At 42.1% G+C, this 12065-nt stretch overlaps 2 protein-coding genes across 2 annotated transcripts in view; one reads left to right on the top strand and one right to left on the bottom strand.

Annotated features, from left to right (window-relative positions):
- The window catches only part of LOC120735056 (nuclear factor 7, ovary-like), a 55905-nt gene that overhangs the window by 20561 nt on the left and 23279 nt on the right, over positions 1-12065 (bottom strand). The window lies entirely within an intron of this gene.
- On the top strand, positions 2098-9900 carry eno3 (enolase 3, (beta, muscle)). Its single transcript, XM_040034240.1, has 14 exons — positions 2098-2231; positions 5056-5145; positions 5226-5321; positions 5405-5463; positions 5566-5635; positions 6458-6591; positions 6876-6992; positions 7072-7177; positions 7412-7609; positions 8321-8397; positions 8625-8749; positions 8826-8934; positions 9500-9558; positions 9646-9900. Exons 2-14 carry the CDS (start codon positions 5061-5063, stop codon positions 9713-9715), a joined length of 1305 nt encoding a protein of 434 aa, XP_039890174.1. The 5' UTR covers positions 2098-2231; positions 5056-5060; the 3' UTR covers positions 9716-9900.

The following is a 12065-nucleotide window of genomic DNA, read 5'->3' as shown; positions in this document are numbered from 1 at the left end:
TTAAGCGACAAACTTCCACTTTACTGACACAGACAGTACGATCAAATGCTGCAGGAGAACTTACACTATGTGTCATATACAGAGTGTGCCCCTCCCCCACCACTCCAGTAAAGTGCAGTTATATTTAGTAAAGGCACCGGGGACGCTGGACAGGCCGCCGTGTAGCCACTCGGTGTGTGTGAAGTACAGTTAAAGGTGAGCGTAAAGGGTAAGGTGTGTGTGTGTGTGCTGGGGTTACTGCCCTTTGCAGTGACTGCTGAGCTGGTCTCACATTTCCCCTTTAGATGAACTTTAACCTTCTCTGTGAGCGTTAGGGACCATCACTCTTGTTCACCCCACAGCATAACAGTCATTCAGCACACTGAGAGTAAAACTGGGCCCCACAAAAAGACTTTTCCCCTTCATTCTTGTGATGTTTTGAACTAATTTGTGCCTTTTTTCACCGCATTATGGTAGAAATGTAAACTTTTGTTTCCTTTGTGGCTTTTGTTTAAGAGGAAAGTCCTCTGTGAATGTTCATGTCACACCAGTTCGCACAAATGATGAACGAAATCGTTTTATTTAATCAGTCTGCTGGATTTCAACAGTTGGGCTGTATTTTGAAACCTTTCTGAACTCGTACCTGTGTTCGGTGATCAGCTGCTGCAGCTGCCCGTGTCGCCATGCACCTGTGAGTCAAAGAGGCCACGCCTGTAAAAATGCAAACTTTAAGCTTTAATGCAATTTAAATATGCAGATACAGTCGTTAAACCTCACCAGTCTGAGCTTGTGTACCTGAAATGACTGCAGGTTTCCGCTGCTGTCAACCAAAGAGACACGTTTTCTAATCACAGATGGGGCTGAAACACTAAACCAGGAAACCACTGAGGTGTAAACACCTTTAACATCTTTGCATTTAAGCACAATTAAATCAGGTACACACAAAAAAGACACAAAAAAAGCAGAAATCAAATGGGAATTTAAGAGGTTTCAGGTTTCTTTTATTATGTGTATTTTTTAATGAAAGTCAGAATAAGAAAAACCTCTTTGCCCTTTAAAGATGAGGGACATAAAACAGAGTTAAACTGGGTAACTTTTACTTAAAAGTAATCGGTCTAAACAGTTTTGGGAGTGCCCTCTGAGACGAAATAAACGCCTCTTTTTATTTAGCCTCCACATGCTCAGCACACTGACGGCTTCCTCAGAGTAAAGGCCGTCCTCTCTGTCATCAGGGATTTAGTTTCTTTAGGTTTTCCTCTGAATAAATATTAAACCTTAACAAACTGCTTATTTGACAAATTAACATGTGATGTTTTCCCTCAGATGAGCCCGAGCTCTGGGGTTCTGTGAGCGCACAGTGATTTTAAAGTTTTAGATTAGATCATGCACACAGAGCCACATTTGTTTAACGATTCTTGTGTTTGAAAGCATTAAATTAAACAGTGATGATAGCACTCGAGTGTTCGAGTCGCAGCACTTCCTGGATTCAAATCGTCTCTGCAGATATAAAATCAAAGAGCAGTTCCTTTTAAAGCAGCACAGCCGGTCCTGATTATTATTTATTATTACTGTCAAAGAGGTGGTTTTATACATTTTTTACATTATTTTCAGGCTTTTCCATTTCATTTTCATTATTATTATGTATGTATTTTGTTATTTACCTGAGCTCTCCTGCCTTTGCTTTGTGTGTTGCAGGCTGTGTTTAATGCTTTGGCTGCAGTAACACGGGCACTTAATGACTTTTGGGTTAAATAAAGATTATATCACACTGTTGGTCCAGTGCATCCATGTCCCCTGAAGTCTTTAAGCTCTTATTTCAGAGCAACTGACGGACAGAAACATTCATTGTACCCGAGTTTAAAGACTTCCTGGATTGTGTTACGCTGCTGGTGATTTTCCTTTTGACTCTTTGGGAAGCACTAGAAATGTGTGTGTTCAGGAAGTATTTACATATCTGAGCATGTTACGCTAGGACTGCAGTCCAAACTTACACAGCCTCAGATTAAGGCTCTTATAATTATGTTTGGAGACGGCAAACAGCAGTGAGGATCTGATGATTAACTACAGCCGGGAGGTTTTTCTGTTTGCCTCCGTCCTGTCACATGCACACACTCCCTCCTTCCTCCTCCTCCTTCTGCTGCAGCTGCAGGGAGAGGCTATAAAAACCCTGCTGGGGGACAGACAGACACTTTCCACGTCAGTCGGACAGTCAGACAGACGACCCCCTCTTCTTGCTCCCTGCCTCTGAACAGGTAAGCTGGGACGGCAGACAGCTGAGGGCTCTGCTTGGAGATCTTTTAAGTAACTTCCTGTTTGTGTCCGGCTCAGACTGCTTCTGGTTTGGTGGCATGCGTTTTAGACTTTTACTCTGAAAGCTCAGTTTGCAGAAGTTCTCCTGAGGCGCTAACTTAAATAAGTTCCTGTTCTGGAGACTTATTTTGTTCCTGTTTATGGCAGGAAGGGGAACAAAGTTTGAAAGGTTTGACTTTGAGTGGGCTGAAGGTCACAGAGCTGACAGACAGACGTGAGAGGCTCAAAGTCCGTGGACGGACGGACACCCTCCATGTGCTCACAGGGAGCTTTAAATGTGACTCTTTAGCATTTAAGTCCTCCTGAGCTCAGATCTGCACACATTTAAGCAGGTTATATAAACTCCAAGCAACACTTCCTGAATCTGACTTTTCACCTTAAAGGAAAAGGTTTTATTACATTTTGAAAAGACTTCTGTTCTGTTGACTTTCTACTTGCTGAGTGACTTTGATTCATCTGTAGTGTAACGCTCGTCTTTCTGTGTGATAACTTTTACACTTGGAGACATTTTATTGTGTTATTGGTTCATTTCTTGTTTGTTTAGCAGGCTGAAACAAAGTGTCCCTAAACCTGCCCCGCTGCTAGGCTGCTAAGGCTCATTCAGCCAATAAAAGATGTTTTCATTCGTCCCACGTGGTCTAGACTTCACTCAAAGCTAATGATCACAGGTGGTTTAAACGTGACCTGCTGGCTGTCTAAATGGCCACTCTGCACCTTAAAATGAGGCGTAGCCTCCCCTCAGGGGTCTGGAAGACAGGGGTGTGGTTTAAGGGGGGCTGGGGGGGCACTAATCCTTCAAAATGATGTTTCTGTATCAAAGCAGCCATGTGTGGACTAGTCTGTCCCCCTGAATGCATCATTGTAAATATAACTAATGTGAGCGCTCATGGACTTAAAGCTATTGTGCTAATTATCGATGTAAAGCCCCCTCCCCATCGTCCTTCAGTGGTCTGATGTTTGAGATATTACATACTGGTGACCCAGTCTGTAATATGTTAAAACTCATGCTTCTCCACGGCTGACCAACAGTGAGCAGGAGCAGCTCACAGACCAGCGGTGCCACATGCTTGATCTCATGTGAGCTGTTCTGTTACTCACTAGACTTGAATGTATTCACAGCTGACTCCAGAAAGCATGTTGGCCACTTGCTGGGCCTGCATGTAGTAAAAACCAATGAAGGTGCCTTTCTCATTTTATTTCTAACCATAAACCGATAAACATACTTATGCTTGAGTGACTTAAACTCCACTTACAAAACTGTTAAATGGGTTTGTCCAAGCCTACTCACTCTTCTTCTGAGCAGGTCAAAACCTCTGAGTGACCCTGTCAGGTGTTAAACTGGGGTTTGTGAGGAGAGAGCCCATAAAGAAATAAGAAATCCTTAAAAAGATGGACTTTAATAGTATGATTGGCTTTGCATTGTGAGAGTCAGTTAAAGCCTCTTGTATGCTGTTAAGGCCAGAAGCTGCAGAGGTGAGTGTCTCGGGTTTCACGGCTGAAAGTCCTGATGAACAAAGCTACCTAAAAACTGTTTTTAGTGGTCAGCGTTATTGTGATGCCTTTTAAAGAAACATGTGAAGATGGTGTGCATTTAAGTGTCCTCAGTCAGCTTTAATTTGCTCAGTTTTCAGCACACCCAGCATGAACAGGCCTCGTTCCATCTGCCTGAGACGTTTAACGGTAGACTCATGATAACAAAACGGGGTTTTAACAGATTTCCCCTAAAAGTTTAAAGACTTCAGTGACTCATCTGCTTGGACTTGACATAGGATCAAAACAACATCTAGGTGCTCAGATGTACCCAACCTGTGTACAGGAAAAACACTTTAATTCTTCGAAGGATCAGCGACTTCAGAATTTGGTTGGAGCTGCTGTGCCTCGTGTTTAACAGACTTTGTCAGACTGCCGCTGTTATAGTCAGTTTATTCATTCTGAAAGAGGCTGGCTGACCCACACTCATCTGCAGCCAAGTTCAACTCTAAGCAGGTGTACAGTGTTTGTAAAAGCCATCAGGGGTTTGGAGTGTACTGTAAGAGCTCAGCTGTTCAAATGGCATCTGCCCAGACACACACTCTTACATAACACACAGCAGATGTGATGGACGCTCTGAACCTGCTCACACAGTTGGACCAGAACACTTTTACTACAGCAGCTTTTCTCAGTGTGCGCAGAATCAGAGCTTGCTGTATGAGACCTAGCAACCAGATAAAGCCCAGTCCTTCAGCTGTGAGGTGAAGTGGGTCATGCACAGTGGAGGCTAATATCAGCTCAGTCACAAATGCCTCTTCAAATGTCACAAGCATTAATAAGAGTCTGTGTAACTCAAGAACAGCAGGGAGGAAGTCATGACCTCTGCAGAAAGGTCAGGGGAAAAGTCAAAGGCTCCCACACGGCTGGTGTTGGTATAAATAACCCAGCCAGACTATGATACCCCCCTCGTGCCTGCAGAATGGTCTCTCCCATTCTTCTGTTGAGCCCTGTAGCTGTCAGTCAGGAGTGCAGGGCTGTGATTGGTTGTGTGGGTGGAGTCTGATAAGAAAGGTCATCATGGAGGCATCATGGCATTAAACAGGATTTCTGCAGCAGGTCTCTCACTCAATCTGACCTCTTCACGGGGATTTTTTTTTTTTTTTTTTTTTTTTTTTTTTTTTTTTTTAGTAACATGTCAAATTTCAGATTAAACAAATGTTTGACCCAGTGCGGATGACACTTCTATAAAAGATTCTTTGTATTTGAACTAATCACCTGGTTCTCTTCCCCCTTCAGTCAGGATGTCTATCACAAAGATCCACGCTCGTGAGATTCTGGACTCCAGGGGAAACCCCACAGTGGAGGTGGACCTGTGGACAGCCAAAGGTGAGCAGCTGTCACTTTGACCATGACGCACTTCCTGTTTGCAGCGAGTTCAGTAACCTGACTGTCAAACTTCACCTCAGGTCTGTTCAGGGCTGCTGTTCCCAGCGGCGCTTCAACCGGAGTCCATGAGGCTCTGGAGCTTCGTGACGGAGACAAGACCCGCTACCTGGGCAAAGGTGGGAGGAGTCAAGTGTGTGGGGCTGGGGATAGCATTAATGCTACTTTTAGCTTAGCTGCTAACACCTGTGTTTCCCTGCAGGTACCGTCAAGGCTGTGGAGCATGTCAACAAGGAGATTGCCCCCAAGCTGATTGAGAAGGTATCCGTTAAGTTGGATTGCTGATGTTAGCTTGATGCTAACACACTTTAACTACTGCAGGGATTCACTGCAGGCTAACGGTACTTCATCCCATCTGTACAGAAACTCAGCGTCGTCGAGCAGGAGAAGATCGACAAGTTCATGCTGGAGTTGGATGGCACTGAAAACAAATGTAAGGACTTAGAAACTCTCCTCATAAAAGTAGTTGAATTTAAGATTTGTTTCTTCCATGTTTTTACATAAAGGGTGGCGACATAAAATGGCAAATTCTTTTAAAACCAGTCCAAGAACTGGGTAAACAAAATATTTAACAGGAAATGAACTGCTGAAGTGAATTGTAGGAAAAGAGTGAAAACAAAGCTGGAAGCACTGCATTCTTTGGCATTTATACAGGTATACTGGTGCACCAGTCTATATAGCCTGAAATAAATGTGCATCTGACAGATTTCTTAATATTTCATTAAGATTTGTGATCCTCTGACATTGTAACTGATTCAGGTGAACACCTGGTATGGACTCTGAGGATCACCATTCATGTTAACTTGCTGGGCATGAGGAAATTAAGAAATTCCACTGCACTTAAAGTTGTGTCTGCCAAGTTTGTGTACTGAAGGATGGGACTTTAATAAATGATTGTAATAACTTCAACCTGAGTCCATGGACTCCAACAATCTGTTTAACCTTTCTAGTGGCAGGTTAAAATCAGCTCTTCACTAGCAAGAAGAATATTTCAACCCGCAATTATATTTGAGAAACCCTCAAATCGTGTAAAGGAAAGTTTATTGACATCCTTTGAGTCATGGTTTAACACTCATGCTTCATTCATGTCCTGAATGTATTCAAATGTTATATTTATACTTAACTTTTGGGGAAACACAGATGAGTTCAAACAACTTGGAGGATTTCTTGACCCTCTTTACCTGGTAGTTTGGCCGTACTGTGCAACTGTATGCAGATTGTTTTGAAGCAAGGATGTCTGATTCTTTGTTTGCAGCCAAGTTTGGTGCCAATGCCATCCTGGGTGTGTCGCTGGCTGTCTGTAAAGCTGGAGCAGCAGAGAAAGGAGTTCCCCTCTACCGCCACATTGCTGACCTTGCTGGACACAAAGATGTCATCCTACCTGTGCCTGTGAGTGGGAGGGGCTTGTGCTTAAGTGAAGTGGAAAACTGGCTTTAAAGACTCAAACTTCTTGACTCAACTTTACTTATATTTTTATTTAATTTTTTTATTTAGTTTGCTATTAACATGCAAGCCTATGGGAAATTTCTAGTGAGCCTCTGGACAATTATTATTGTGCACCAGATTTTTATTTTCAATTCAGTGGTTTCATTTAAGCTCCAGAGGTGTTTTGTAACTTATGTTTGGGCAGTTTGCATATGGATGGTATTTTTAGAATCTTTCTCTTTCTGCAGGCCTTTAATGTGATTAATGGTGGTAGCCATGCTGGAAACAAACTGGCCATGCAGGAGTTCATGATCCTGCCAGTTGGAGCCTCCAACTTCCACGAGGCCATGAGGATTGGAGCTGAGGTTAAACCCTGCCCTCTTGCAATGTTTCTGCTATGAACGGTAAAACCGATGTCTAACTGTTTAAATACTTTGTTTTCAGGTCTACCACAACCTGAAGAATGTCATCAAAGCTAAATATGGAAAAGATGCCACCAACGTGGGAGATGAGGGAGGCTTCGCTCCAAACATCCTGGAGAATAATGAGGGTGAGAGCTGCACGTGACCACGCAGTGACATTATGTAGTTTATCTTGGGACTGATGTGACTGCTAATGCAATAGAATTTAAAGCAGACTTGTGTGTATTGCTGCTGCTTCAGGTAGTCAGACAGTTAAATTAACCAGTGGTTGAGCTGATTACTAGAAAACTAATAATACACATTTGACCCAACTCAAGATTGAAGTTATTATGACTTCTAACAATGAGAGTTTGTGTTCACAGCTCTGGAGCTGTTGAAGACTGCCATCGAGAAGGCCGGTTACCCTGACAAAATCATCATTGGCATGGACGTGGCCGCCTCAGAGTTCTTCCGCAATGGAAAGTACGACCTGGACTTCAAGTCCCCCGATGACCCCTCTAGACACATTTCTGGTGAAAAGCTGGGTGACCTCTACCGCAGCTTTATCAAGAACTACCCTGGTAAGATTGACTAAAGCTGCTGCTATGACCACTGAATGACTTCAGAACATACAGTGATGCTCTGTTCGCATCCTGAATGTAGACAAGATGTGTTTAGCCATGACCTTTGAGAAACTGCAGTGAATTTGGACAACTAAACCAATGTTGCACTGATGTGTCAAATTGATCTTGAGATTTGACTTTGATTTATGGTCTTCAAATGTCTTTCACAAACCTAGGAAACAAAACTAATTCTGTAGCTACACTTTGCTTTGAGTCTGTGGTTTAACCGAATGTCTTTGGAAGGGAATATATTGGTCTCTTAAAGCATTTAAATTTCAAACAAGGCTGCCAAGTATGAAACTCAAATTCCTTTTTGAACACTTGGATCAGAAGTATTCAAAATGTTTACTTGGTTTAGTTCACTTGAGCTCTTGAGGGAGTGAAATAAGCCTTTTGAGTTCAGGAAGTGGTCAGGCTGCCTTCTTGTTCATTGCAGGAAAAATGCTCTAAAATCTCTCTAGAGAGGTTCTAAATTTCTTTTTTTTCCATTTAAAAATGTGTGATGTTCAACTGATAAAATTAATTTGAAGAACCACAAAAATTTGTGCAGTGTGCACATTTCCAACTGAATTCATGTAACTGTTAAGCACCGTAGCATCATTGAGCCTGTTGGGTGTCTGTGGCATTTCTACTGTGGAAACTTTCTCCTCAGTGTCTCTCTTTCTCCAGTCCAGTCCATTGAGGACCCATTTGACCAGGATGACTGGGAGCAGTGGGCTAAATTCACTTCTTCTGTAGACATCCAGGTGAGGTGCACACAGGCATGCAGACATGTGACACAACCTCACTGTCATTCGATTTCTTTTTTCTTTTTTTTCTCTTTGCCACAATGATTGGCATCCCTAGAAGTTTGTTAGCCTTCTGGAATCTCAAGTATACAAGCTGGTTCTTCCTGGAAGAACTCAAGGAAAACCTTCAGTAACGGGAATATAGTGTTACTATAGTAACACGTCGGTTTTTCTGCTCTAATCAGATCGTAGGCGATGACTTGACTGTCACCAACCCAAAGAGGATCCAGCAGGCAGTGGACAAGAAGGCCTGCAACTGTCTGCTGCTGAAAGTCAACCAGATTGGCTCTGTCACTGAGTCCATCCAGGCGTAAGACACCAATCAGTCGTTTTATTCCACATTAACATTTTCTGCTGGAAGTTAATTAAATGTATCTTCCTGTCAGATGTAAGCTGGCTCAGAGCAGCGGCTGGGGTGTGATGGTTAGCCATCGCTCCGGAGAGACTGAAGACACCTTCATCGCTGACCTGGTGGTTGGACTTTGCACTGGACAGGTATTTAAACTTCATCAGACAGTCTCAGTGAGATTAATCTGTTCACAAAGAATAATTGAAGTTTTTGTTCTTTAAAAACAAAAAATGCTGAGATTATAAACTATTCCCCTTAAAGTCATTTGAAAAAGCCAGACTGCTCACACATGGCTGGTCAATCTACTGCTTCGTGTATTTGAGCTTAAATGAAAGATTTAAGATCATTTTGAAGCAAAATTGTAAGAAAATCACTTGAATCTTAACTGCTGGGTGTGTGCAAAATGCCTTGATAATCAAGGACTGATATGAACACTTATCTACAGAGGTCTGACTCAAAATGAAAATTAAAGTGCATCAGTACTTATAAGACCCAAAGTTTTGAGTCTTGTGGGAAAATCACTGGTCAGTTGCAGGCAGAAGAATAAATGTGACTTGTGCCTTTTTTAAATAAGTGGTTGCATAAAAGCAGGGAAACCACTATTGAACTGTCTGGTCCCATTTCTGATTAAATGTGCTGGGTAGGAAACTGGGTCACTACAGGGAACAAACCACAACTCCAGTGCTGATCTCATTCTACTGTTTCTTTCAGATTAAAACCGGTGCCCCCTGCAGGTCAGAACGTCTGGCCAAATACAACCAGCTGATGAGGTAAGAACTTTAGGATTTTTGTCATTCTCAGGCTAGTAGACGTTTAAGAAAAACAAAGCACAGCTAATCATGACCTCCGACTTGCAGGATTGAGGAGGAGCTTGGAGACAAGGCCAAGTTCGCTGGCAAAGACTTCCGCCACCCAAAGATCAACTAAAGCACCATGCTGCCTTCCTGTCGCTGTGGCAACTGACTGACACCTGATGACCCCGGAAGGCTCTTGCCCCTTTCCACTGGGGGTGAGGGGTTAGAGGTCATAGTGGGCTTGACTGTCTCTAGATGTAATTCCATTAATGATGTTTTCTATACAAAAGACAAACATTAAAGAGTGAAAAGGAAACATTTCTGAGTTTAATTCATTAAAGCTGCTTATAGTCTTTTTACATTCAAACTCCTTAAAGAGCTGAGCTCTTCAATGCATCATGCATGTACAGATCCTCACCAGCAATGGTGAACAAAACTCATTCAGAACAAGCTTCTGCTTGACGTGAACAACTCATCGTTTCCTAATAGGAAAGACTGACATTCTGAAGTTTTCCTTCAGCTTTCCACCTCAAAATCCTCAGGTGTGCTTCAAATGTGTTTCTGTAACTCCTACAAATCAAATGGAAGTTATCAAGCCAAACACCAACAAACAAAATAAACTTTTGGTTGGACAAAGGTTCTGGGTTCATGTCCCCTTGTTGGCTGGGTTCTTTAGTTTTCTCCCTCCCATTGACATTTCTATTTGGTTAATGTATATCAGCATTTTTAGCCACCCAACAATTATCTGAACTGCATCAGTGAAAAGGCAGCCTGGATAACACAGCAGTCAGTAATGGGTTTTATCAAAGCTGATTCCAGCCGTGAGGCGTTCTCATAGTGACCAACATGGACCAGACAATCTCTGGGCTTGGCTAGGTGATTGATCAGCATCTGTTTAATGAGATCTGACACAAATGGATCCAAAAGGCTGAAGAACTCGTTTAGGAATCAACATCTGTGAATCTACTTCCTGTCTGAGTGTTTTGGTTTTTTTCTCCTCTGGTCTGTACGATCATTTTGACAATTTGAAGATGGGGCTATCATCCAACAAGGTCTTCAAAGACTACTTGGTGATGTCAAACTGACAAATGCCTTATAACTAGACAACTACAGTGGTTTAAAAATAAAACAAGTGTTATCAACATGAAGTACTTTATAAATAAAGTGTAATTTGACACCTCCTGCAAGCTCTGATCGACCCGAAAGGTTAAGTTGATAATGCTAACGAGTTTCTTCCTGACGACACGGGGACTGATGTAGGGCCATTCAAATATGTCACACATGAGCTGACCTCTTAGGTTTCATATCTACCTTTCGCGTTCAGCCTAAAACACGAGACTAAGCTTCCTGGTTAGAAATAGTGTAGTATATTATATCATGTCATTATCCGTGTCCAGTTATTTAGAAATAATATTCCTACATAATGTTTGTGTAATGAATTAAAGTTCTGTCTTGTTACACATGTGATTTTTATTGTGCTACAAACTAAAAGAAGATTTGAAAAGAAAACGTTTCTCGGTCCTTATCTATAAGATTAAGACAAACATTTAAAACCCTTGTGTTTGTCAAAGTAGTTAGACATATAAGCATCAGTGAATATCTTAGCTTGCGTGATTTCTACAGATAAGCTTTGAGTGTTAGATAAGGGGCTGGTTTTCATGCCATTAGGCTGCACATTCAGTGTTGTTATACCATGAAAGTACATAAGGATTGAGCAATGCATCTAAAGGGGAAGTGGATGTGCAGAGCTGCAGGTTCCCTCTCAGCTTCCTGCAGCAGTCAGAAAAGATGCAAATGAGACGTGTGTGACGAGTGTAACAGGAGGCACGACTGTTTTACTACATCAGATAAACTCTTACGCTTCACAATGAAGAATAACCAACTGATTCAAAGCAGTTTATATATGCCAGTGTATGGATCCCTGTTTATTTATGAGCAGCTAAAGTGTGTTTTTCTTCCTAGTTGAACATTTAACATTAAAAATCTTTGAACTCTTTCAGTGCACTTGGCTCAGCTCTGCCCACAGCTACAAACAGCCTCTGCTTTGATCATGAAAGTTAAAAGGACATTATGCCAGTTCAGTGTCACTTATTCTCTAAGGGTAGTCTCCAGTGGTGGAAAGCAACTCGTTTGCTCCTTGAAATTTCTTTCTTTAAAGATGAGTTTTCTTTCCTGCAGCATTTGGTGCTTTCCAGGGTCTTCGGCCTTCATTAGAATACCTCTCTCCATCTGCATTTCCTCTTCCTCCCCTTCCAAGCATCATTGTAGGGCCTGTTTTGGCCCACGATCAGGTCTCTTAGGTCTGCTGATAGCTTCCGGTTATTCTGGAAGGTTTTTAAATAGGTTTTAGCGATAAATATCTTTAATATGAAAATAAGCTTTAAATAAAATCCTGTGGTGAGAAAGAGGTGAAACATTTATGTGTTCAGTCTTGTGAACGAAGGGCAGATTTCTCACACTCAACTGGAGTCCACTATTCATGT

The sequence above is a fragment of the Simochromis diagramma genome, unplaced genomic scaffold (assembly GCF_900408965.1).
Source record: "Simochromis diagramma unplaced genomic scaffold, fSimDia1.1 OVJJ01000747.1, whole genome shotgun sequence".
Classification (NCBI taxonomy): domain Eukaryota; kingdom Metazoa; phylum Chordata; class Actinopteri; order Cichliformes; family Cichlidae; genus Simochromis; species Simochromis diagramma.
Note: the sequence above shows the minus strand (reverse complement) of the source record. Positions and strands in the feature narration are given on the sequence as shown.

Bases quoted from the DNA above. Each gene is read 5' to 3' on its own strand.
- eno3 (XM_040034240.1), top strand. From the start codon at position 5,061: ATGTCTATCACAAAGATCCACGCTCGTGAGATTCTGGACTCCAGGGGA. The intron at 5,636-6,457 runs GTAAGGACTTAG...CTTTGTTTGCAG, and splicing joins GGATGGCACTGAAAACAAAT to CCAAGTTTGGTGCCAATGCC. The intron at 6,592-6,875 runs GTGAGTGGGAGG...CTCTTTCTGCAG, and splicing joins ATGTCATCCTACCTGTGCCT to GCCTTTAATGTGATTAATGG.